Below are 23,115 nucleotides of genomic sequence, written 5' to 3'. Positions count from 1 at the left end.
TACAGCAGAATGGTGGAGAAGGGGGGAAGCAGATCTTAAATTGCAAAGCGCTGAATAAAGAAGAGACTGAGAAATAGAGGTGGGTAGAGTACTCAAAAAATGTACTCAAGTAAGAGTAACTAAACTTCAAAATAATATTACACAAGTAGAAGTAAAAAGTAATCATCCAAATTATTACTGAAGTAAGAGTAAAAAAGTATTTAGTGAAAAGACTACTCAAGTACTGAGTAACTGTTTCAATCATAATGTTCTATTTATTTTTATTTTTTAGAAATTATAATAATTATATATTAGTATATACAGGGAGTTGGACAATGAAACTGAAACACTGGCCAATTAAATGTTGAAGGCAGCACGTTTTGCTGCCACATCTGTGACATAAAAAGTCTTTGTGATGTATCAAGAGCCTTGGTATCGAGGGTAATTTCAGCATACCACCAATAAGGATGAACCACATCCAACAGGAGTAACTGTGGACACAAGAGGACGCTGTCTGAAAGGGATGTCTGGTTAAAAACGTGGATTGTATCCAAAAAACATAAAACCACAGCTGGCCAACTCACTGTAAAAATTAAATGTGCACCTCAACTCTCCTGTTTTCACCAAAACTGTTCGTCGGGATCTCCACAGGGTTAATGTACATGGCCGGGTGCTATAGCCAAACCTTTTGTCACTCGTGTCAATGCCAAACGTTGGTTTCAATTGTGCCAACAATGAAATTCTTGGGCTGTGGACATGCATTGTTCTTTGATGAGTCTACCTTCACTGTCTTTCCCACATTACGGTGTGGAGAAGCCCCAAAGAAGTGTACCACCCAGATTGTTGTATGCCCAGTGTTTTGGGCTGCAATATCATGGCATTCCCTAGGCCCAATACTTGTGTTAAATGGGCGCGTCAAAGCCAAGGACTACCGAACCATTCTGGAGGACCATGTGCACCCAATGCTTCAAACATTGTATCCTGAAGGCGATGCTGTGTATCAGGATGATAATGCACCAAAACACACAGCAAGACAGGTGACAGAGTGGTTTGATGAACATGAAAGACAACATTGTCACTATAATATTTATATATATATATATATATATATATATATATATATATATATAAATATATATATATATATATATATATATATATATATATATATATATATATATACACTCAAAAAAATGAACATGGCTACCTGTTACATGTACTAAAATGTAATATGTGTTTTGTACATAATAATTTCATGTTTCCAAGATGAACATGAATAAATTATGTTGCATTTACATGAAATTCAACAACTTAACATGTATTGGATTTAATCATGTTGAGATAAACCAAAGAGATCTTGTCACTATGAAAACCGGAAATAGCAAAACTGGAAATCTCGCGAGAAGAGAACACAGCGTGTTGAGAAGACAAACGTTTGGCGCGCGTGTGGAAAAGGTAAGCAGAAATTAATTCCCATCTTTCTAAATAGAAACGAAAGAGGTTCCGGTCAAGATGGCGGACGAATTGGTCGCACTGTTTTGTTAAGGAAAGTTGAAAAGTGTGTCACAGTCAGCGATGTTGAATAATATAGTTGCATAATTCTGTTATCAGGTGTATATAGTTATTTATACGATATTTTACAATTCTTTTGGTTATACTGACAACTATATCTCGGAACCTGTGAGAATTTAATATGGATGGAAATGCGACGGTTGAATTGTGTGTGGCGGAAAAAATGGAGATAGTTACCATCAAAGATAAGAGAGTGATTCAAGACACACACTCCTATTCCTGCAGGGCTTACAAGGAAAGTAATGGAGCCTGTGACTCAAGTCCCAATACACCAGATAAAAAACTCTCTAAGAAAGCGCGCAAAGAACAGATGCAAGTAAGTTCTGAACCATCTTTGGCCGACTTACAAGACAATATCATTCGCGTCATCACTGCCAAAATCAACGAAAGAGCGGACCAAACTGATGAAGCTGTTAAACACAACACACTGCAAATTGAGGGTCTTAAAAAATCCCTGGACTTTTGTCATCAAGAAGTGTTAGACCTAAAAAAAGAAAATGCTACGATGAAACTGAGAGTTGAACAAATGCAAAAGAAACTTTGTGAAGTGAAGCAAAAGGCGAATGATACTGATCGATATAGTCGGCGGTACAATCTTCGTCTATATGGAGTAGTTGAAGAACGCGACGAAAACATCAAGTCTAAGGTTAAAGAGTTTTGCAGCGCAGCAGTTCCTGGAAGTGAGGGTGAAGCAATTGTGGCAGCAGTGGATGTGGTTCATCGCATCGGCAGAATAGACGGCAGTGGGAAAAAGCAGTTTCCAAGGCAAGTGATCGTCAGATTTGCGTCTAGATCGGCTAGAGATGCTTTTTGGAAAGGCTCCAAGAACAACGAGTTTCTCAAAAACAAAGGTGTTCAAGTGAAAGAAGACCTAACAGCTGATGACAGGGCAGCACGCGCTCGTCTGTGGCCGTTTGTAGAAAAGGCTAGGAAAAATGGAGAAAGAGCTTACCTGGTAGGGAACAAAGCATTTGTGAATGGAAAAGAAATTAAAGGATGAACACCCTTTACGAATATTTAAAGACTCCAGCCAGTAACTGGTAAAGCTGTTGGACACTGTTTCTATATTTACGGCTGAAGTCAAAAAAAAAAAAAAAAAAAAAAGGTTCAAAGTTATAGTTGATAATTGCAACAAGTATAATATGTGACATACTATGTTTGTACTAAGTGCACTTGGGATACGTTAAACTTTTACTTTGTTATTGTTCATGTCAATTTCAATTTTTTCTATTAATGCCAGAGGTATAAGAAACCAACTGAAAAGGAAATCTTTATTTTTGTATTGTCAAAGCAAAGGTGCAGAGTTTTATTTTATTCAAGAGTCTCATGCTTGTGAAGCAGATGTAACGTTCTGGAGAAGTCAGTGGGGAAGTGAAGTTTGGTTCTCATTTGGTTCTAACAAATCCGCAGGGGTAGTTATATTAAAAGGTAAATTCAAAGGACACATTCACAGTAAGCATACAGATACTGAAGGAAGATGGATAATTCTACATGTTAGTATTGATTTCTCACAATTCATTATAGTAAATGTTTATGCCACAAATAATAAGCAGAAAAATAATAATCTATTTTTAACAATTGAGGGCAAAATTGAGCAACTGTGTTCTAAATTTCCCTGTGCAGTGATTATTTGGGGTGGGGACTTTAATACAGTTATGGATGAAGAAATAGACCGATGGCCCCCAAAAAGAAAGGAAAAAACGTGTGTACTAAAAAATATATGTACAAGATTGGATCTTTTAGATATCTGGAGATATACTTACCCACAGCAAAGAATGTATACCTGGGCTAATAATGATTCGACTAAACAATCTCGTATTGATTTTTGGTTAATCTCTGCAAATAGTGCTAATGATGTTAAACTAGTGGGAATTGAAGTTTCAGTGTTAACAGATCATAAAGCTATAGTGATTAATATCAATAAAGATGCTGCAAGTCTGACTGGTCCCAAAACGAATTATTGGAAATTAAACAAATCCCTATTAAAGAATGAATTATTTAAAAATAATGTTGCTAAAATTATAGAGAAATATTGGAAAAGGGCATGTGCACTTAATGAATTTGGTCACAACTGGGAACTAATGAAATTTGAAATAAGAAGCACAGCTATAGTTATAGGTAAAACAATTGCTAAGGTTAATAAAGAGAAAGAATACAAATTAATTGAAGAAATAATGAAATTATGTAGTAAACAAAATCTAATAAATGAAGAGCTTAAGCAGTTGGCTTACTTGCAGTCACAATTAGACAACATTTATGAAGAAAAGGCTAGAGGTGCCTTTATAAGGAGTAGACAGAAGTGGCTTGAACACGGTGAGAAAAATACGAAATATTTTTTTAATCTAGAAAAACGTAATAATGAATTATCATCTGTGCGTAAACTTATGATTAATAATAAAATATGTGAAAATAATAAAGAAATTGCTAAATATGTCACCCAGTTTTATACGAATCTATACACTCCAGAACCCTATGATGACAGAAAAACAGATTTGTTTTTGAATAAAATTGCTGATACAACAACAAAAAAGATAAATGATGATTTTAAACTATTTTGTGACAAGGATATTAGTTGTGAAGAGATTAAAAATTGTATAGTAGGCTTGAAGGATAATAAGTCTCCAGGGAATGACGGGCTTACAAGCGAATTCTATAAGATGTTCAATGTTCAATTAACTCCTTTTTTAGCAGCTATGTTTAAAGAATCAGTTGCATGTGAGGAATTACCTGTAACTCTAAGACAAGGTCTTATTACATTGATCCCGAAGCCTAATAAGGATAAACTTTACATCGATAACTGGAGACCAATTACCCTCCTGAATAATGATGCTAAACTTCTTGCTTTAGTTTTTGCTAGAAGATTAAAAAAAGGTCTGAATGAGATTATTGACGAAGAACAATCAGGGTTCATGACTGGGAGGCATATAAGCAATAACATTAGGTTAATTTTAGATATGATTGATTACAATTGTTATATACCAACTGATTCATATATCTTATTCATAGATTTTTACAAAGCATTTGATACTGTTGGTCATGAGTTTATGTTCAGATGTATTAAATATTTTGGTTTTGGGGAATATTTTCAGAAAGCTGTTAGAACTATTTACAATGGATGCAATAGTTCAGTCAAATTATCAGTAGGTACTAGTGGTAGATTTGAGATCAATCGAGGTATACAGCAGGGTAGCCCTTTGTCTCCATTTTTGTTTTTATTAGTTACACAAATTATGGCCCTACATATAAAAAAAGCTGAATTTGAAGGTATAAACATATTTGGAAGAATATTCAAATTATCCCAATTAGCTGATGACACTACTATTTTTCTGAAAAATGATTTAGAAATATCAAAAGCAATTAACTATCACAGAATTTTCCTCAGTGTCAGGGCTTAAAATGAATGTAAACAAATCGGTGCTGTTTCCAATTAAAACATGTAGTTTAACAGAATTACATGGTATTCCTGTTAAACACATAGTTACATACTTGGGTGTTATCATAAATAAAGATAAAAATGAACGCAGTGTGCTCAATTTCCAGCCCATAATAAACAAAACTAAGACAAGATTTAATATCTGGCTTCAAAGAGATTTATCCTTGAATGGGAGGGTTTTACTATCCAAAGCAGAAGGGATATCAAGATCTGTCTATGTGTCTTTAGCTTTGGATATGCCATCTAAGGTGTACAAAGAATTAGACAAATTGTTGTTTAATTTTTTATGGAGGAATAAGCATCACTATTTGAGAAAAGAAATAATATGTAAACAAAAGAGCCAAGGTGGATTATCTGTGCTTAGTTTTGAAACTTTAAATAATACATTCAAGGTTAATTGGTTAATTAAATTTATGAAAGAAAAGGATAGCATCTGGTATACAATTCCAAAACATGTGTTCGACATGATGGGTGGCATAGATCTATTATTGAGATGTGATTTTAAAATTGATAAACTACCTGTAAAGTTAGCCAACTTTCACAAGCAAGCTTTATTGGCCTGGATGCTGGTATATAAACTCAATTTCTCCCCGAATAAATATATTATTTGGAATAATAGATGTATTAAATATAAAAATGAGTCTATTTTCTATAAAAATTGGTATGAAAATGACATTGTGTTTGTTAAACAACTTTTAAATTCAAATGGTAATTTATTAGCGTATAACGAATTTTTGGAAAAATTTGGTTTTCCTGTTACTCCAAAAGAGTATGCAATTGTGTTTGATGCCATACCTCACCCAGTTATACAGTTTGTAAGATCCTGTGGAAGTAATTCTTTTGATGCAATGTATGTTAAAGAAAGTTTTTTTTTAGGAGGCATAGATATTCTTAAACAAAAGTATACAAATAAATTTCTAAGAAATATTATAACAGGAGATACAATTACTCATAAGTGTGTAAAATGGAACAGTGTCTTTGGAGAGATAGATTGGAATAAAGCCTGGCGTGTCTGTGATATGTTCTGGCTAAACAATAAAGTAAAAGAGGTTACATTTAAAATTTTACATGGTATATATCCAGCTAAAAGTGTATTAGAGAGATTTAATTTGGAAATTGATTACTCTTGTGATTTTTGTTCGGGGGAAAAAGAATCTATTATCCATCTGTTCTGTAATTGTGCATTCACGAGGATTTTCTGGGTGGATATGGAAAATTTTATTAGAAGGAAAACAAATATTATTTTCATGTTAAATAATTTTGATATATGCATTTATTATTCTAATGAAATTAATAATAATAACTTTATTTTACTTGTACAACTTCTTATTATTCTGGGAAAATTTCACATTCATAAGAAGAAATGGTCAGGATCCAAGCCTAACTTCAGTCACTTCCTTCAAGAAATTAAGGACTACAGCACCAGTTTGGAAAACATTATTAACAAGAAAGCAATAAAGACCTATGGACTTTTTCAGAAATTCAAAATTTTTTGATTAAAGAAGAAATTATCTATCTGGCATATGTTATGTAATTGGTTGTATACTGTTGTGTATACTGGTTTGTGCGCAATAAAAAAAAAAAAAAAAAAAAAAGATTGAATCTAAAAAAAAAAAAAAAAAAAATAGAAACGAAATACTGAACATAAATGTCACCTGCTGTTTAGCGATGTTTAGTCACGTTATTTTGGTTTAAGCTATTTCTTGTATTTTTAATCACACTTAAAATACCGACAGTTATACAGTAGTTGATCAATTGGAATGGTTATTACCGTCGCGCTCACCGCCGCGTGAAAACGTCAGCGGCCAAAATAAATTAGTTGCATTTCAAAGTCATTCGTAAAATGGCCGCCAGGTGGCGCAAAGTGACATTTTCGCTCGTTGTTGTAAATACAACAGGGACCGTTATACAGCGTATCTTTGTATCTGTTTATTGTTATTTAAGTTCTGGATTATTTCAGGTACTTTAAACACATTGTTGGGTTGCTCATGTTGGCTCATATGAGATGTAGTTTACAAATGAACACCTGGTTGGGTTATTTTGACCCAACAACTGGTTTATTCATTATTCTTTCCTTTCTCCAAATATCAGCCTGCAGAATGTTTGAAATATTACTGTTATTGTGTCACAGGTGTAGTTTTAAGAGTTGTTTAGGCAGGAATGCGTGTGTATACAGCTCAAAACCCCCATCAGTTGTTAAAGATAGCGGCTATTTAGAAAACATGCCCAGTGATTTCTGAGCTTCAGGAAGTCTCCCGGCGCTCTGCGCATAACACCGGGCCAACTCATGTCGGAAAGAATTTATAAACGGTTTCTAAACATGGGCTATTGTTTTTTTTTTTTTACTTATAGTATTTGTTAATTTAATTTAAATGAGGTTTGGGCTCAGGACTTCAGAATCGTGATTCTCCTCTTTAATTTACTCCATAGTTTTAATCAGCGCTCAGCCGCATGCATTAAGTTTTCCAGAGCGCACCGGCAGAAGTAGACTAATGATTATGAACGCGTCGGGAAAACAGCAAGCAGACTTAAAAAAAAATGTTTGCGTTCATTTTCTGACGCGCTCAAGTTCACCAAAAACAATACAGAGCAGCACAGCTTACAACACTTACAAAATCACAACACTTACAAAATCACAACGTTTTTTCGTTATTGTGAGTGCGCTTAAATAAAAGTTGAGTCTTATAAAGGCATGTAGTCTTATATAGTTTTATTATATAGTTTTTGCACATTAATCTGACAGCAGTTTTTTCAGCCTGTCACGGCGTGCGCCCAAATCAATATCGCTCCTCGCTCACTAGTTAGGCGGCCTCCCCTTCAGACATGCGAAGCAGCGGGACCGCAGAATTACACATGACTGGTGAGCTATCGTTACTATGGTTGCCCGGGCTTGCACCCCGCGCTATAAAATACTCGGGGTTTGTTGGGCTACAGTGGATTTTACTACGCGCTGTGTATGCAGCGCGCGTGCAACAACGCGGAAGTGCGGCATGCAAGCAGGGCAAATGGAACGCGCCCCGGTGACTTCAAAGGAGCGAGAGGTGGGAGGGGGCCATCCGCGGAGAGCAAAGTCAGCGCGAGCGGATGGATGGCCATTGCACTCACACCGCGTAGTAAAATCCACTGTAACCCAACAAACCCCAATCATCACCAGCCGTGCCTTATTCCGTCATGTCATGTGGACATTATAAGCTTTGTATTGAAAACTTCTAACTAAAAAGTGGCAGCTGGCACGCCTAAAAATAGACGCAGGTTATTTTTTTAATAGTCTAAATAAAACCCCTCTGATTTAATTTCCTATAGTCTAACCAGCGCTCAACCGCACGCATAGTTTTCCCGAGCGCGAGGAATTTTTTTGTGCTAAATAATGTTTATGCAGTATAAGAATTCCTATTAATCCTGGGTTGTTCTTTTAGTGTCACTATAGTGCTTTACAATGCCAGACAACATTCAAATACAAATGATTCACCCTCCCCAGGTGTGAATCGGCTGTTCTCACCTATAGATTCAGAGAAACTGTAATGGACCTCTCCACACTTTAAAAACCTCTTGAATCTGAGGCTCTTCTGGAGACTTTGCAGTGATTTCAATTTGTGTAATTTTAATCTCCTGGATTCTAGATTCTAAAGTTGACATTGTTACCTTTTTTAATCATTGGAATGGAAGAACTTGTTATTTTCCTTATGATAGCATAAATTGCATTGTTTTTAATCAGTCTATACACAATAATATTATTTGGTATTTATTTATTTATTTATTTTTTAAACGGGTATGGGGGCTATCTTGGTTCATTAATCTCCGTGCCTGGTTTAGTATTCAGTGCGCATCTGTTATATTACAACTATCATAACACTCAAATACCTTTTATTGGGGGTTAAGTGACTGATGTGCCTAACATTTTTCAGCTGAGCCTTTGTTTCACTGAATAATCAACCACCGCGACACCCCCCTCTCTCTCACACACACACACACACACACAGAGCCGACCAAATCATTAGCACGTCCCTCCCCCAAACAGCACAGACATTTACTTACACCTGAACTGAGTTGTTTGAGTAACATGGGTCGAACCCGTTACAAATCATAACAGTCTACTGCATTTCATTCTTATAATAACGCAAAAACACAAGCGGGGCGGAATGACCGACATCAGCTGACGCAGTAGAACGTCCTAACACTGTTTTAATTTTATGGTAATTTATTTCAGTTAATAAATCTACTATAAATTTAAAGAACACAAGAAATAAGATGACACAAATCCATACACGCTTTTTTTCTAATTACAAGTGATAGAATCAAAAGGCTCACTGTGTTAACATTTATTGTGCTTAAATTTGATCCTAATAAGATTTGATTTAATTTAAATTCTAGAACAGTGGCAGCTGGAACACCTAAAACAGATGCAGGATTATTTTTTATAATCTAAATAAAATGCTGTTTTAAACGTGGGCTATTGTTATTTACATGCAATATTTGTTAATTTAATTTAAATGGGGTTTGGTCTCCGGAATGTTGAGCATCAGGATCCTCTTCTTTACTTTCCTACGTAGAATCAGCGCTTAATCGCACGCATTAAGTTTTGTAAATTCGTTTAATGTTTAATAGTAAATAATGACCCCCGTTGCGCTGTACCACCGCTCGGAAAACCTTATGAAATACAAGTTTAGGACAATTATGATGATCTGCCACGGCGTGCGCGTGTGATGGGTGTACGCCCAAATCTACTATAACTACTCCCTCACTCCGTAGGCTCCCTGAATAGGCAGCAAAGGGACGGGAGCCGCCTATTTGTGCCGGCTGGCGATAATTAACGTTAATATGATCTCGGGCTTGCTCCGCATTATAAAAGCAATGCGCGGAGGTTTGTCTGAGGTCTAGGAAGTACGTGATGTAATGGAGAATATGAAAGAAGCATGTCAGTGGGGAGATGTGACGCGGCCCAGGCGCTTTAAACAAGGACATTAGAATTCCGCCCTTTGATCTCCGCGCTGAGGACAGCGCGAGAAAGAGCTGCGCGAGCTCCCGCGGCATCTTCACTCCCGCACCGTGCCCGCCCTCGCAGCCCCGCTGCCGAAGAGGAAAAGTGTGGTTAGGTTTTTGCGTCAGCGAGAACTCGCGCCGGCCATCGACAGCGGGAGAAGCGCCGTCACGAGGGAGCGTGCAGGAGCGCTGCCTCCGCGTGCTCAGTTCTGCCACTCGCACCAACACTTATCGTCAGCTGTGTGCCCGCATGCCAGTGTGGCACAGCCCCCGGAACTGCACATGCACAACCTTTATCCCATTCTTTCCTTTCTCCCTCCTTTAACACTTTCCTTCCCCATTTTGCCTAAATAAATTACCCTTTTCCTGTAAGACCTCTCCTCGTGTCCGTGCTTTATGGTGCCGCCCGTGCAACATGGGTCGAATCCGTTACAGATCATAACAGTCTACTGCATTTCATTCTTATAATAACACACAAACACAAGCGGGGCTGAATGACCAACATCAGCTGACGCAGTAGAACGTCCTGACAATGTTATAATTTTTATGATCATTTATTTTAGTTAATAAATCTACTATAAATTTAAAGAACACAAGATATAAGACGACACAAAACCCTACACGCGTCTTTTCTAATTACACGTGATAAAATTTAAAGGCTCACTGTGTTAACGTTTATTTTGTTTAAATTTGATCCTAATAAGATTTAATTTAATTTAAATTCTACATTTGTATCGTCATTTTAGTTCTGTGATTATAAATTTGTTTAACTACAATGTTTTACTTGATTTTATCCGCTACTACGTGCAGTTCTAAAACTCCGTGTCTCATTAATCCAGCAGAGAATGAACTAAGGCATGAGGCGTCAGTCTGTAGTTATATAGCGCCACTCAACGGTAAAAGCCAGCAAACGCACAAAGCCAAACGGTACCGCCGAGCGCGGCGACGGTAGGACCTACAGTCCGATTGATTAACCACTGTATGCGCGTGCTTAATCTGCGGTTCAGTTCTGGTTTCGCGATGTTTAGTCACGTTATTTTTAGCGATGTTTAGTCACGTTATTTTGGTTTAAGCTATTTCTTGTATTTTTAATCACACTTAAAATATACCGACGGTTATATGCGCGTGCTTAATCTGCGGTTCGGTTCTGGTTTCGGTCTGTTCTCATGAGTTGTGAAGCGAGAGGAAGAAAGTATAAATATTGGTCATTTGATAAATTAAGTATCATGAATTTTAATTGAATCTATCTCTGTATTTTTCCACAGGAGTTTGTGAGTGAAAGTGTCCTGTCTGCATCTGACTTCAGGAGTTTCCTGACCAACCGTCTCTAACGGTCATATTTAAAAGTCATAACGGACAGTTATAAAGTACAAAACTTTCTGTTGGTGGTAAATTGTTTTTTTATGATTAATACTTATTTGTGGTGTTTTATGTTTTGTACATCTTTTCAAATTGAGACTTCATTTGTAAGTTGCTGCTGGTGTAAAATAAAAATCTCCGTTTTATCCCGTTTGTCTTATGCTTCCTTCCTTCACAGAATTCTGTTGACCAGGACTTGAAATTTAAATTTACTTGAGTTGGATCAACTTAATTTACAACTGAAAAATGTGTTGTACCAACTCTATTCATTTATGTTAACAGTATTAAATTATGTTGGACGCAGCTGTAGTAAATAAGTTTAATGAACCTAATAAAATTAATCTGACTGAACCTAAGAACATTAAGTTGGGCCAACAAAATTGCTTAATGTTGAAAGAAAGCCATTAAATCAGGTGGAAATTCTTTCCATAATTTAATTACGTTCATTCAAGTTATTTTTTTGAGTGTATATATCCTGGGTGTCCACCTGGAGAAGGACCTCAACTGGTTTTATGTTGTAATTTATGTTAGGAATATCTGTCTTGTCTCTGCTAGTTTAGCTTCTCTGTTAATTTATGTTGTAAGTTTATGTTGCATGTAGCACCTTGGTCCTGGAGGAACGTTGTTTCGTTTCACTGTGTACTAACTGTATATGGTTGAAGTGACAATAAAGCCGACTTGAACTTGATACACAAATGTTACACAAATATAAATATCAGTTCTAAGGTACTTTAAGTAAATCCTGCGTTAATGTGAATGCGCTTCTTATAGGTTACTGTTACGGCCCGCCGGGGCGCGTATATTTTTGTCTGTGTTTGTGTGTCTGTTTTGTGTGCACAGATGGATCCGTTCCGAACTCCAGTCCGGGATGCTTATGCTGCTCGTCATCAGCCAGGCGTGGCTATCTTCCTCCCCACCGTCCTGACGTCATCAATGAGGGACATTATTTAACTGTGTCGCAAACATGAAGAGGAGAGCTCCCCTTCGGTTTGTGTAGAGCTCTGCTGGGCTTCGTTTTTATCTGCTTTTTGGTATTTGCTATCTAGAGACGGTGTAAAACTCTGCGTGGCTTCGTTTTATCTGTTTTTTGTATTTTGCTATTTAAAGACTGTGTAAACTCTGTATGTGTATAGCTTGCGTAGCTAATGTTAAGACTTCTTCCTACGACTTGTATCCGGTTCTTTGACCTTGACTTTTGGTTAAATTGCTGAATATCTATTTATTTGGGTAGAGATGGTTGAACCTTTTAAAACTGCTCACTTGCGTATATGGGCTGAACGTTCTTCCCCGGTGGTAAGGGTGTGGCTGCCAGTTTTTTTTTGGGTGGGGGGGGGGTTTCTTTTCACTGTGTTTATTGTTAGGGAGTTAGGGAAGTATTCTGTTTTTGGTTTATTTTGCTTTCAGGAAGTTAGCTGTTTAAAACCAGTACTTTCTGTTTATTATTTTGGCCTTGGTCCACCCTGAAGCTAAATCCGGTATTTCTTTTGTTCTATACCTTGTTGTATGTATCTGTATTTTCCTCAATATAACTTTGAAACGATTTTCGCTTCCGTTGACTCCTTTGCTAGCTGGTTTTCTCTCTACATCTCTCTCTACATATCCATATATTTCTACCGTTTCCTTGTATCTCTTTTCCCTTATCCTCATTGCTGTATGACTCAACCCTAGACTGGGTCGTAACAGTTACATTGGGGGCGCTGTTTCCCACTGTGTTTGAACAGTCTGCAGCTGCGCTATGGAGAACTGCTGTGGGTAAGTTTACATTTGGGCATTTGGCAGACGCTCTTATCCAGAGCGACTTCCTTTTTTTTTTTTATCTCATTACACATCTGAGCAGTTGCAGGTTAAGGGCCGCGCTCAAGGGCCCAACAGTGGCAACTTGGTGGTTGTGGGGTTTGAACCTGGGGTCTTCCAAACCGCAGTCCAATGCCTTAACCACTGAGCTACCCCTGGCCCCCCTAGCGTCTGTTGTAGCTCCACAATAAAAGTTAAAAATATAATCTCACAAGAAATGTCAGGCACTGTTTGAAAGGTATTGAACAGCATAGATATTGACTCGTCTGTCAAATGTGTTTTCTTTTTTTATATGTGTTATTTTGATACTTTTATTTCTGTTTTGATGTACCTTGTTTTGGCATGTGCTAATCTGCTAATGAATGGGTGGAGGTGTAACATTTTTGAACTTGCCATTTTGTCTCCTACTGATCTGTGTACAGGTATTTATTTCTTTATCATATAATGTGCATGAAGTTACTCTGCAGTACTGTATTCTGTGCATTTTCTGTGTTTAAGTAAATGTTTGGTGCTATTAGTTTTTTTGTGAAAGCACTCAAAAAATGTCATGATCATTTTCCTTAACTCTCATGCATACCGAGTTCTATAAAATAGATGAAAGCGTCAGACAGAAACAGACTGAAGAAGGTCATTAAAAGGGCCGGATCTGTCCTGTGGCAAGGAGGATGATTTTGTCTAAAATACACACAATCTTGAACAATCCCCTATACAGTATTCTCTCCAACCAGAGAACCAATTTCAGCCAGAGACTGATTATGACCAGGTGTTCTACAGAACGCCATAGGAGAACTTTTATTCCAATGGCCATTAAATTATACAACTCGTCTCTGTAACGTTTACACTACGGGATACAGACTGTTCAGTAATACTTCAGGACACTATTGTTCCCACAACTCAAGACTTAAGTTTCATGTGCAATATCCGATTACCAGTACATTTGTGCAATATTCTTTCTTTTCACTTACTCTACAGTTCAAGTGCAATATTGGTATATTGATTATTTTTAGTGCAATATGTAGCCTTGTGCTATATTTAATTCTATTTTTACTTCCATTTATTGTATTTTTTATTTTTTTTTATTGTCTGATCTATTTTTTTATCCTTTCTTCCTGCTAAATTAAATTAATGCAACCAAGACAAAGTGATTTCCCTCTGGGATTAATAAAGTCCTTTGAATCTTGAATCTTTGAATCTAATGGTGTGTAGTCTTTGTCTAGGTGCTAGATCAGAGCAGATGAAGTTAAGATTTAGAGAAAAAAGAGAAACTATTGCTGAGGAACTATTGCTGTCAATTTAAACTATATTTTAGGTTTACTGAACAGAATAAAACAGACTGTGAATAGAGTCTTAATGGTTCTGTTCACCATCCAGTCCAGTAGGGGGCAGTGAAACACCCAACTAAAAGACAAAGGAGAAGAAGAGCTGAAGACGTTGTGCCACTTGGACGGCCTAGTTATCCAGCTAAGCTAAAACAATCTCTACATTTAGCTGTTTCTACCTGCAGTTTTACAGAGAATCTTAAATCAGTTCAATTAAAAACAGCATTTGGAGAGGATTAACTCACTGATCCTGAGGTAAGTTAAAGTCTAAACACTTACTGACTGGATCCTACATAGAGCTCTGTTTAGGTAATAGTGTCTGTAGTACCAGAAAATAATTATAATAATAATAATACATTTAATTATAATTAATAAATAAAATTAAAAAAGCAATTATATATTGCTATTATACAATGTTTTGTATTTTTCATGATGCTGGATTCTATCTTCTTCCCTTAACCAGAGATAAAGAAGAACAAAAGACATATAATTTCTACTATGACAAATCAAGAAGAAACTCAGACAGACCTTCACCACTGCTTAGAGTGTGGAAAGAGTTTTAGTCAAAAGAAGGGTCTCACAGCACACCAGCGCATCCACAGACAAGACAAACCACATCAGTGCTCACAGTGTGGAAAGAGTTTTGCTAACATGAGAAATTTGAAAGCACACCAGCACATTCATACAGGAGAGAAGAAGCCGTATCAGTGCTCACAGTGTGAAAAGAGTTTCAGTTATAAATATTGTCTCCAACAACATCAGCGCACTCATACAGGAGAGAAGCCCTATCAGTGCTCACAGTGTGGAAAGAGTTTTACCCAAGGGAAGGTTCTCAAAGAACACCAGCTCATCCACAGACAAGACAAACCACATCAGTGCTCACAGTGTGGAAAGAGTTTCACTCATAAATATAATCTCAAGCAACATCAGTGCATTCACACAGGAGACAAACCGTTTCATTGTTCACAGCGTGGGAAGAGTTTTAATCAAAGGGCCTCTCTTCGAGATCATCAGCGTATTCACACTGGGGAGAAGCCATATTACTGCTCAGAGTGTGGGAAGAGTTTTAGTAATTTGAGCAATTACCAACAACATCAGCGCATTCACACAGGAAACAAACCGTTTCACTGTTCACAGTGTGGAAAAAGTTTTATTCAAAGCGGCACTCTTTTGAAACATCAGCATATTCACACCGGGGAGAAGCCATATTACTGCTTAGAGTGTGCAAAGAGTTTTAGTCAAGAGAAGGATCTCACAGCACACCAGCTCATCCACAGACAAGACAAACCACATCAATGCTCACAGTGTGGAAAGAGTTTCAATTATAAAAGTGGTCTCCAAGAACATCAGCGCACTCATACAGGAGAGAAGCCGTATCAGTGCTCACAGTGTGGAAAGAGTTTCACTCATAAACATAATCTCAAGAAACATCAGCGCATTCACACAGGAGACAAACCGTTTCATTGTTCACAGTGTGGAAAGAGTTTTACTCAAAGAGCCGCTCTTCAAGAACATCAGCGTATTCACACTGGGGAGAAGCCATATTACTGCTCAGAGTGTGGGAAAAGTTTTAGTAATTTGAGCAATTTACATCAACATCAGCGCATTCACACTGGAGAGAAGCCATATCACTGCTCAGAGTGTGGGAAAAGTTTTAGTAATTTGAGCAATTTCCATCAACATCAGCGCATTCACACTGGATACAAACCGTTTTACTGTTCACAGTGTGGGAAGAGTTTTAATCAAAGAGCCCCTCTTCTGAAACATCTGCGTATTCACACTGGGGAGAAGCCGTATTACTGCTCAGAGTGTGGGAAGAGTTTTAGTAATTTGAGGAATTTCCAACAACACCAGCGCATTCACACTGGAGAGAAGCCTTATTACTGCTCCGTGTGTGGAAATAGTTTTTCTCGAATCAGCTCTTTTAATAAGCATCTACGTACGCATACTGAAGGAGAGGAAAAAATAGTGCTGGGATGAACTATGTGAAACATGGTGAGGACATTGATGGACTGATTGACTGACTAATACAATGTTGGTCTGAGGTTTGGATAGTATGAATTTAAATATGTTCTTTAATAATGTTAATGTAGTATGCTCTGTCCTCCTCCAGTTCACGGTTTAAAACACCTGGAACAATTGGATCTGTGGCAGCTTGCTTAGTCTTATGACAAACATGACAATACACACTGGACCCTTTGCAGTTTTTGCACCAAAACCATATAGAGGTGGATGATGCAGTAATTAACCTGTTGCATAAAGCTCACTTTAGCCTAGACCATGGTGAGGATTATGTTTGTTTGATGGTGCTTGTTGTTGGTTTAATTGCTTGTTTGTTGTTTTAAAATTAGCACCAGTTGTGTGAAAGCTTAATGCACACAGACCAATCTTCTAGATGCGGGACTCTGCATGAAGTTATCCTAATCACACTACTCCAATCACAACTGTTTCAAGTGCCTGTAAAAGAGCTGTGCAAGACTATCATAATCTAAACGGGATTCAAGAAAATTCAAAAGTAATGGGAGCAGGGTAATGAGTGATCGGGACAATTTTGCTGCTGTCAAGCACCTGAACAATGAATAGTTGATTTAAAGATGTGAGGTCTTGAATTGGGAAGACATGGAGGAAAAGACGAAGAGGTTTTGGTCTTCCTTTGGAGTCCACTAAGGCATGCGTGACATAAGACTGATTGTCTATGGTTTATAAAGCTGATGACAAATCTCTAGTTGAAACCATTTCCAGGTGTTGATGAGGGTCACTAATTTATTGAATGACTGCAGGTCAGATGGGAGCTGTTGAGGTGCAAACTCATCCTTGATTGAGTCAGACAGACTGTTAAGGAATGTGCTAAAATATGGCTGCTCACTTCAGCCACAAAAGAGAGTCAGAGTTGATGGCATAATCAGAGATGGAGTGGGATCTCTGGTGTAGCTTGAGTATTACAGTGTCTGTCTGATAGCCCATAAATTAACAGTCAAACAATGTACTTATTTCGTCAGTGCTTTTTAAATTATTTTTTTTCCATGTGAAGCAGCAGGGAATGTGATCATCCCATAATGCTCTTGTGCCTTTCCTGTAGGTAGGGTAATGATTGGGCAACATTGGACCATTTTGTGGGGAATGATGAAGTCTTCAGTTCAATCATGAGGGAACATTGAGAAAGATAAGGGCAGAAGGTGGAAGGATCCCCATCATAGTAGGCAGGCAGTGTGGGGAGGCATAGTTCATGACCAAAAGAATATACTGAAAGGAGCAATGTCAGAGTCTCTGTGATGGCTTAGAAGGTGTTGGTAATCTTGCAGATCTCATACTCCCCTCAGGCATGTACCCCATGCTGGCTCCTTATTGGGCCTGATTATACTACAGATGTGGCCATGTTGCACGTCTCGGGAAACGTGATCTCGGCCAGCTGTAACATTCTAAGCATATGATGTAAATTACATGTAAGATGCAGTAGTTTTTCAATTTCAGGTATAGCGTGTCTACTGAAGCTGCTAATGTGTTAATCTCTCTTAGACACCTATTGACAGCAAGCAACAAAGCTCATGAACGTGCCTAGCTCAAACTGTAAGACTGATATGGATTTATTATTCAACAACTTCTCTCCTTTTTTGTATCAATAATGATTCTTCTTTGACTGCGCTTTCTCCATTCATTATAATAGTTATAATAATTATTATTATTTGTAGTAGTGGTAGTGCTATGAATTTATTATTATCATCATCTTTGGTTTTGCTATGAATATTAAAGTGCTACATGATTAAACTCAATGCAAATATGTTAATGTCATTGTAAATATTGACATAACGTGAAAAAAGTCGAGCCAGCTTAGCCAATCTATTTTTTTCTTTTTGCAAGTGTTTTTATAAATGAAATGAAATTTTTGGCAACCGAGAAAAGAAAAATTATTTAGGTCAACAGCTCTATTCATCTCTCTCTCTCTCTATATATATATATATAGGTCCTTCTCAAAAAAATAGCATATTGTGATAAAGTTCATTATTTTCTGTAATCTACTGATAAACATTAGACTTCCATATATTTTAGATTCATTACACACAACTGAAATAGTTCAAGCCTTTCATTGTTTTAATATTGATGATTTTGGCATACAGCTTATGAAAACCCAAAATTCCTATCTCAAAAAATTAGGATACTTCATCCGACCAATACAAGAAAAGTTTTTTTAATACAAAAAAGTCAACCTTTAAATAATTATGTTCAGTTATGCACTCAATACTTGGTCGGGAATCCTTTTGCAGAAATGACTGCTTCAATGCGGCGTGGCATGGAGGCAATCAGCCTGTGGCACTGCTGAGGTGTTATGGAGGCCCAGGATGCTTCGATAGCGGCCTTAAGCTCATCGGTCCTTCTCCACAATCTTCCTCAGGGTCCGGTCACCTCTTCTCGTTGTGCAGCGTTTTCTGCCGCACTTTTTCCTTCCCACAGACTTCCCACTGAGGTGCCTTGATACAGCACTCTGGGAACAGCCTATTTGTTCAGAAATTTCTTTGTGTTTTACCCTCTTGCTTGAGGGTGTCAATGATGGCCTTCTGGACAGCAGTCAGGTCGGCAGTCTTACCCATGATTGCGGTTTTGAGTAATGAACCAGGCTGGGAGTTTTTAAAAGCCTCAGGAATCTTTTGCAGGTGTTTAGAGTTAATTAGTTGATTCGGGTGATTAGGTTAATAGCTCGTTTAGAGAAACTTTTCATGATATGCTAATTTTTTGAGATAGGAAGATGGGTTTTCATGAGCTGTATGCCAAAATCATCAATATTAAAATAATTAAAAGGCTTGAACTACTTCAGTTGTGTGTAATGAATCTAAAATATATGAAAGTCTAATGTTTATCAGTACATTACAGAAAATAATGAACTTTATCCCAATATGCTAATTTTTTGAGAAGGACCTGCATATACTGTATGAGAGAGAGAGGCTGAAAAACAGCATGTTTAAAAGCATCAGGAACAATTCCAGTTTCAAGACTACGATGAATTAATGTTAAATGTTAGGAGCAATTGTATTAAAGTTCTCTTTAATGAGTCAATAAGTTGGTGTCAAATGAGTGATATCATGCAAATGAGAGAGGAAAAAAATGAATAAACTGATTTAGAACAGTTAACCACACTGGAGGAACAGCTGGGTCATAAGCAGGAGGTGTAATAAGTGCTCTAATGTCATTGATTTTATTTATACTGTAAGGAATGTTAGGAGATTTTCACACTTATTTGCAGGGATATCATGGCAGATAATGTTTTGGGGGTTAATAACTGTTTAATGTGTTAAATAGAACTCCTGCACTGTGGTGGGTGTTTTCACTTAAATCTGAAAAATATTCAGTTCCCTCTGTTTTAAGTTTTTTATGGATCTACAGGGATCATGTAAAAAAAGACAATAACAAACCATGCACACTGATTACTAAAACTAGTGTGCGAATTAATAAAAATAAACACGTGGATTAACAAATCGAGATGCGTTTTTCTAAGCCCCACCTTTGTGAAAATTATTCAGGGAATGGCATGTGGGCGAAAATGCCTTGTTGATTCTAGAGGTCAGAGAAGAATGGGCTGACTGATTCAAGCTGATAGAAGAGCAACTGAAATAACCACTTGTTACAACCGAGATATGCAGCAAAGCATTTGTAAAGCCACAACATGCACAACCTTGAGGCGGATGGGCTACAACAGCAGAAGACCCCACCGGGTACCACTCATCTCTCAACCACAACCACACCACTATGCAGAACTAACACAATCTTTTCATAATTGATCAAATCTTTCAATCTTTTTACATCCATGAACACAATGGACAATTACACGCTCACCTTCCTTCATATCTACACTACATGTTGTACATTTACATCCTGGACCAGTGCACAAAGACACTTTAATATCCTCTGCAAAAGACACTTTGTTCTATGCATATTTGCACACACAGTACAGTATATTTTAATTTGTACATCATATTTCTATTTTTATTTTTAGTTCTATTTTTCCTAGTTTAATTTAATTTTTTTATTTAATTTCTATTGTATTTCTTTTATTCATATTTATTTCTTATTTTTAAACTTTAATTCTCTTTTAGGGTCAATGGCAGTCGTATAATGCATTTCACTACATTTCGTACTGTGTATGTTTGTGTATGTGACAAATAAAATTTGAATTTTAAAACATTTATCTATTAACTCAGTTTTATTGTAAGTGAAAGGTGAATAAATCAAGCCCTCTCTGCACAAAGGCCTATAAATTCAATATCCTAATTGAGGCTTCAGATGTTTTGTTATACGTCTTTCCTGGTCAATGGTCTGTGGATAATATATACAGTGCTGTAAAAAGTATTTGCCCCATTTCTTAATTCAAGAGGTCTGGCATTAATCAGGCCTGGATGTGGCAAGTGAAATTTAACTCACCTTTTCAAAAATTGGGACAAATACTGTTTCACAGCACTGTACTGTACTCCAAAGAGTATTGATAGAAAAAGACAAGAAAATTTTCAATTTAAATTGTTCCCTGGAGGCTATTAAAGTCTTGTTCTGGCACAGCAAGAATTTTTCAAGCATTTTGTTTCCAGTATTGTGACACTAAGGATTAAATGAAAATGTATGTACTGACATTTAAAAAAGGTGAACTGTTCACAAGCAAATGCCTAAAACAAGGTTTAATTTTACAAACACTTTGTCACAGGTGTTACACCATATTTTTGTAACAACCTATGTAACATTTATTTATTTAAATAAAGGCTTCTGTGACTCGCCTGTTGTACCTTCTGACTCCAGTATGGCACTGCCCTGGGCATCTGTCAAAATTATAGGATTGTAATTGCCAATGGCATCTTGTACTTTTCCTATTATTCCCAGTGAAGGGAAGCTTCACCCTCCAGATACAAACCACCACCATTCTACTGGGAATCAACCTCCCACCAGCCACCTCAGCAAGGTAAACTCATCTGAAAGACAAAACATGACTTCACAATTATTGCAATAGTAATTTGTTATTCTTTCTAACTATTCATATTAGCTATCCATGTGTTGGCCTAGAAATGGCCTCTTTTTGCTTTTTTTATTAACTAAATTACAAAAACATTGAAAAGAACAATATTCCTACCTCTGAAAAGTTTTGGTGGCCGTGGAGGGGCCAGTAACCCACTGTGGCTGTTAGGGCCTACTGGGGTTGAATCCATGTCTTCGCCATGGACCTCATAGTGACCCTTAGGTATAAGGTCTAATGTACTGAAAACACCAGTGACTCCTCCAGGGAACAGGGCCACATTTGAATCATCAGTGAGGTAAACAGTATTGGCTGAAACCTGGTTGAGAAAGAACAAAAATTTGACTAATTTTACTCACTTAAAAGACATTGTGCAGATGTAACAATAATTGGGAAAGTAAATAACGCATCACCTTATGAGAACTCAAATATACACAACGTTACATTCTTAATCTGACATTAATTAAAATGACATGGTAAATATTAAAGTTACCTTAAAAAAAAAAGTTCTTACCTGAAATATGCAACTTAACTTTTCAGCCGTCATGTCCTCATCCCTAAATGACACTTATTATTCCTAAAAACTATATAGTGGTCCATGTTTTGTGGCATGCAGGTCAGTGTACCAAGATGATGACACGTTGCCACAAACAGAAGCAATACTTCCATTTAATTATGAGAAATATGAATGTCTCCCTTTTCATTATAAGAAAATTTTATTACATATAGAAACCAATTTTGAATGATCAAATAAACTATAATTACTAGTTGCAGCTATGAAACCGCTTTGAAAGTGTATAAAAAAAAAACTTTAAAATGACTGACAACTTTTTCTACCACACACGTTCAGTAGCGGAAAAAATGTCCCTCTTCGAGGGACAACATGGGTGGCTCTTAAAAGAGCCGTTGTGTTGATGAAGGCGGCGGTGACGCGCTTTACTTGGAGCTGGTGTATTTAGTCACGGCCTTGGTGCCCTCGGACACGGCGTGCTTGGCCAACTCACCGGGCAGCAACAGGCGCACGGCGGTCTGGATCTCCCTGGAAGTGATGGTGGAGCGTTTGTTGTAGTGAGCCAGACGAGAGGACTCACCGGCAATGCGCTCGAAGATGTCGTTGACGAACGAATTCATGATTCCCATCGCCTTGGACGAAATGCCGGTGTCGGGGTGAACCTGCTTCAGGACTTTGTACACGTAGATGGCGTAGCTCTCCTTCCTGGACTTTCTGCGCTTCTTGCCTCCTTTGCCGGCGGTCTTGGTCACGGCTTTCTTCGAGCCCTTCTTGGGGGCGGTCTTGGCTGGCTCAGGCATGGTGCTGCTGATTCTCTACGAGACTGAGAGAAGAATGAACAGCTCCGTCTCGAGGGCCCTCTATGTACAGGTCACATTGTAATTAAGCACAAGCCAAGAACGGATTTTGATTGGTCTATATTCAAAACCTCAACACGTGAGGGACCTCCTACCACCTCAGTCTTTTCCTCTTACTCTCCCCCTTCCGCTTCGCTTTGTGTCCCTTCCCGCCGTTTTAGAGTCGCGGGTTAATTTAACTTAAACGAGCATAAACTTTAAATACTTTCGTTTTTTTTTTTGGTGTTTTAAATTCATTCAAAGGCTTTTAAAAACAGTTTTTTTTAATTATTCCTACAACCCGAGGACTCCAACACATATTCTAACTTACAATGTTAACCGAT

The 23,115-nt window shown here is 37.4% G+C and overlaps 3 protein-coding genes across 5 annotated transcripts in view; 1 reads left to right on the top strand and 2 right to left on the bottom strand.

The window, feature by feature from the left end:
- LOC128523741 (zinc finger protein 239-like) overlaps window positions 1-23,115 on the bottom strand; it is a 366,823-nt gene that overhangs the window by 253,357 nt on the left and 90,351 nt on the right. The window lies entirely within an intron of this gene.
- LOC128523656 (zinc finger protein 252-like) lies at window positions 14,536-16,597 on the top strand. Its single transcript, XM_053495712.1, has 2 exons — window positions 14,536-14,691; window positions 14,900-16,597. The coding sequence occupies exon 2, from the start codon at window positions 14,935-14,937 to the stop codon at window positions 16,414-16,416; it is 1,482 nt and encodes a 493-aa protein (XP_053351687.1). The 5' UTR covers window positions 14,536-14,691; window positions 14,900-14,934; the 3' UTR covers window positions 16,417-16,597.
- LOC128524007 (histone H2B-like) lies at window positions 20,629-22,744 on the bottom strand. Of its 3 annotated transcripts, XR_008360484.1 has the most exons (4): window positions 22,429-22,744; window positions 21,542-21,743; window positions 21,201-21,383; window positions 20,629-21,018 (listed from the first exon to the last, which is right to left on the bottom strand). XR_008360484.1 is itself a non-coding variant. In XM_053496275.1 (1 exon), the coding sequence occupies exon 1, from the start codon at window positions 22,733-22,735 to the stop codon at window positions 22,361-22,363; it is 375 nt and encodes a 124-aa protein (XP_053352250.1). In that variant the 5' UTR covers window positions 22,736-22,744; the 3' UTR covers window positions 22,307-22,360. The 3 variants fall into 3 exon arrangements, 1 of the variants encoding a protein (XP_053352250.1); XR_008360485.1 differs by lacking the exon at window positions 20,629-21,018 and having other exon boundaries at window positions 21,160-21,383; XM_053496275.1 differs by lacking the exons at window positions 20,629-21,018; window positions 21,201-21,383; window positions 21,542-21,743 and having other exon boundaries at window positions 22,307-22,744.

The sequence above is a fragment of the Clarias gariepinus genome, chromosome 1 (assembly GCF_024256425.1).
Source record: "Clarias gariepinus isolate MV-2021 ecotype Netherlands chromosome 1, CGAR_prim_01v2, whole genome shotgun sequence".
Classification (NCBI taxonomy): Eukaryota; Metazoa; Chordata; class Actinopteri; order Siluriformes; family Clariidae; genus Clarias; species Clarias gariepinus.
Note: the sequence above shows the minus strand (reverse complement) of the source record. Positions and strands in the feature narration are given on the sequence as shown.

Bases quoted from the DNA above. Each gene is read 5' to 3' on its own strand.
- LOC128523656 (XM_053495712.1), top strand. From the start codon at position 14,935: ATGACAAATCAAGAAGAAACTCAGACAGACCTTCACCACTGCTTAGAG.
- LOC128524007 (XM_053496275.1), bottom strand. From the start codon at position 22,735: ATGCCTGAGCCAGCCAAGACCGCCCCCAAGAAGGGCTCGAAGAAAGCC.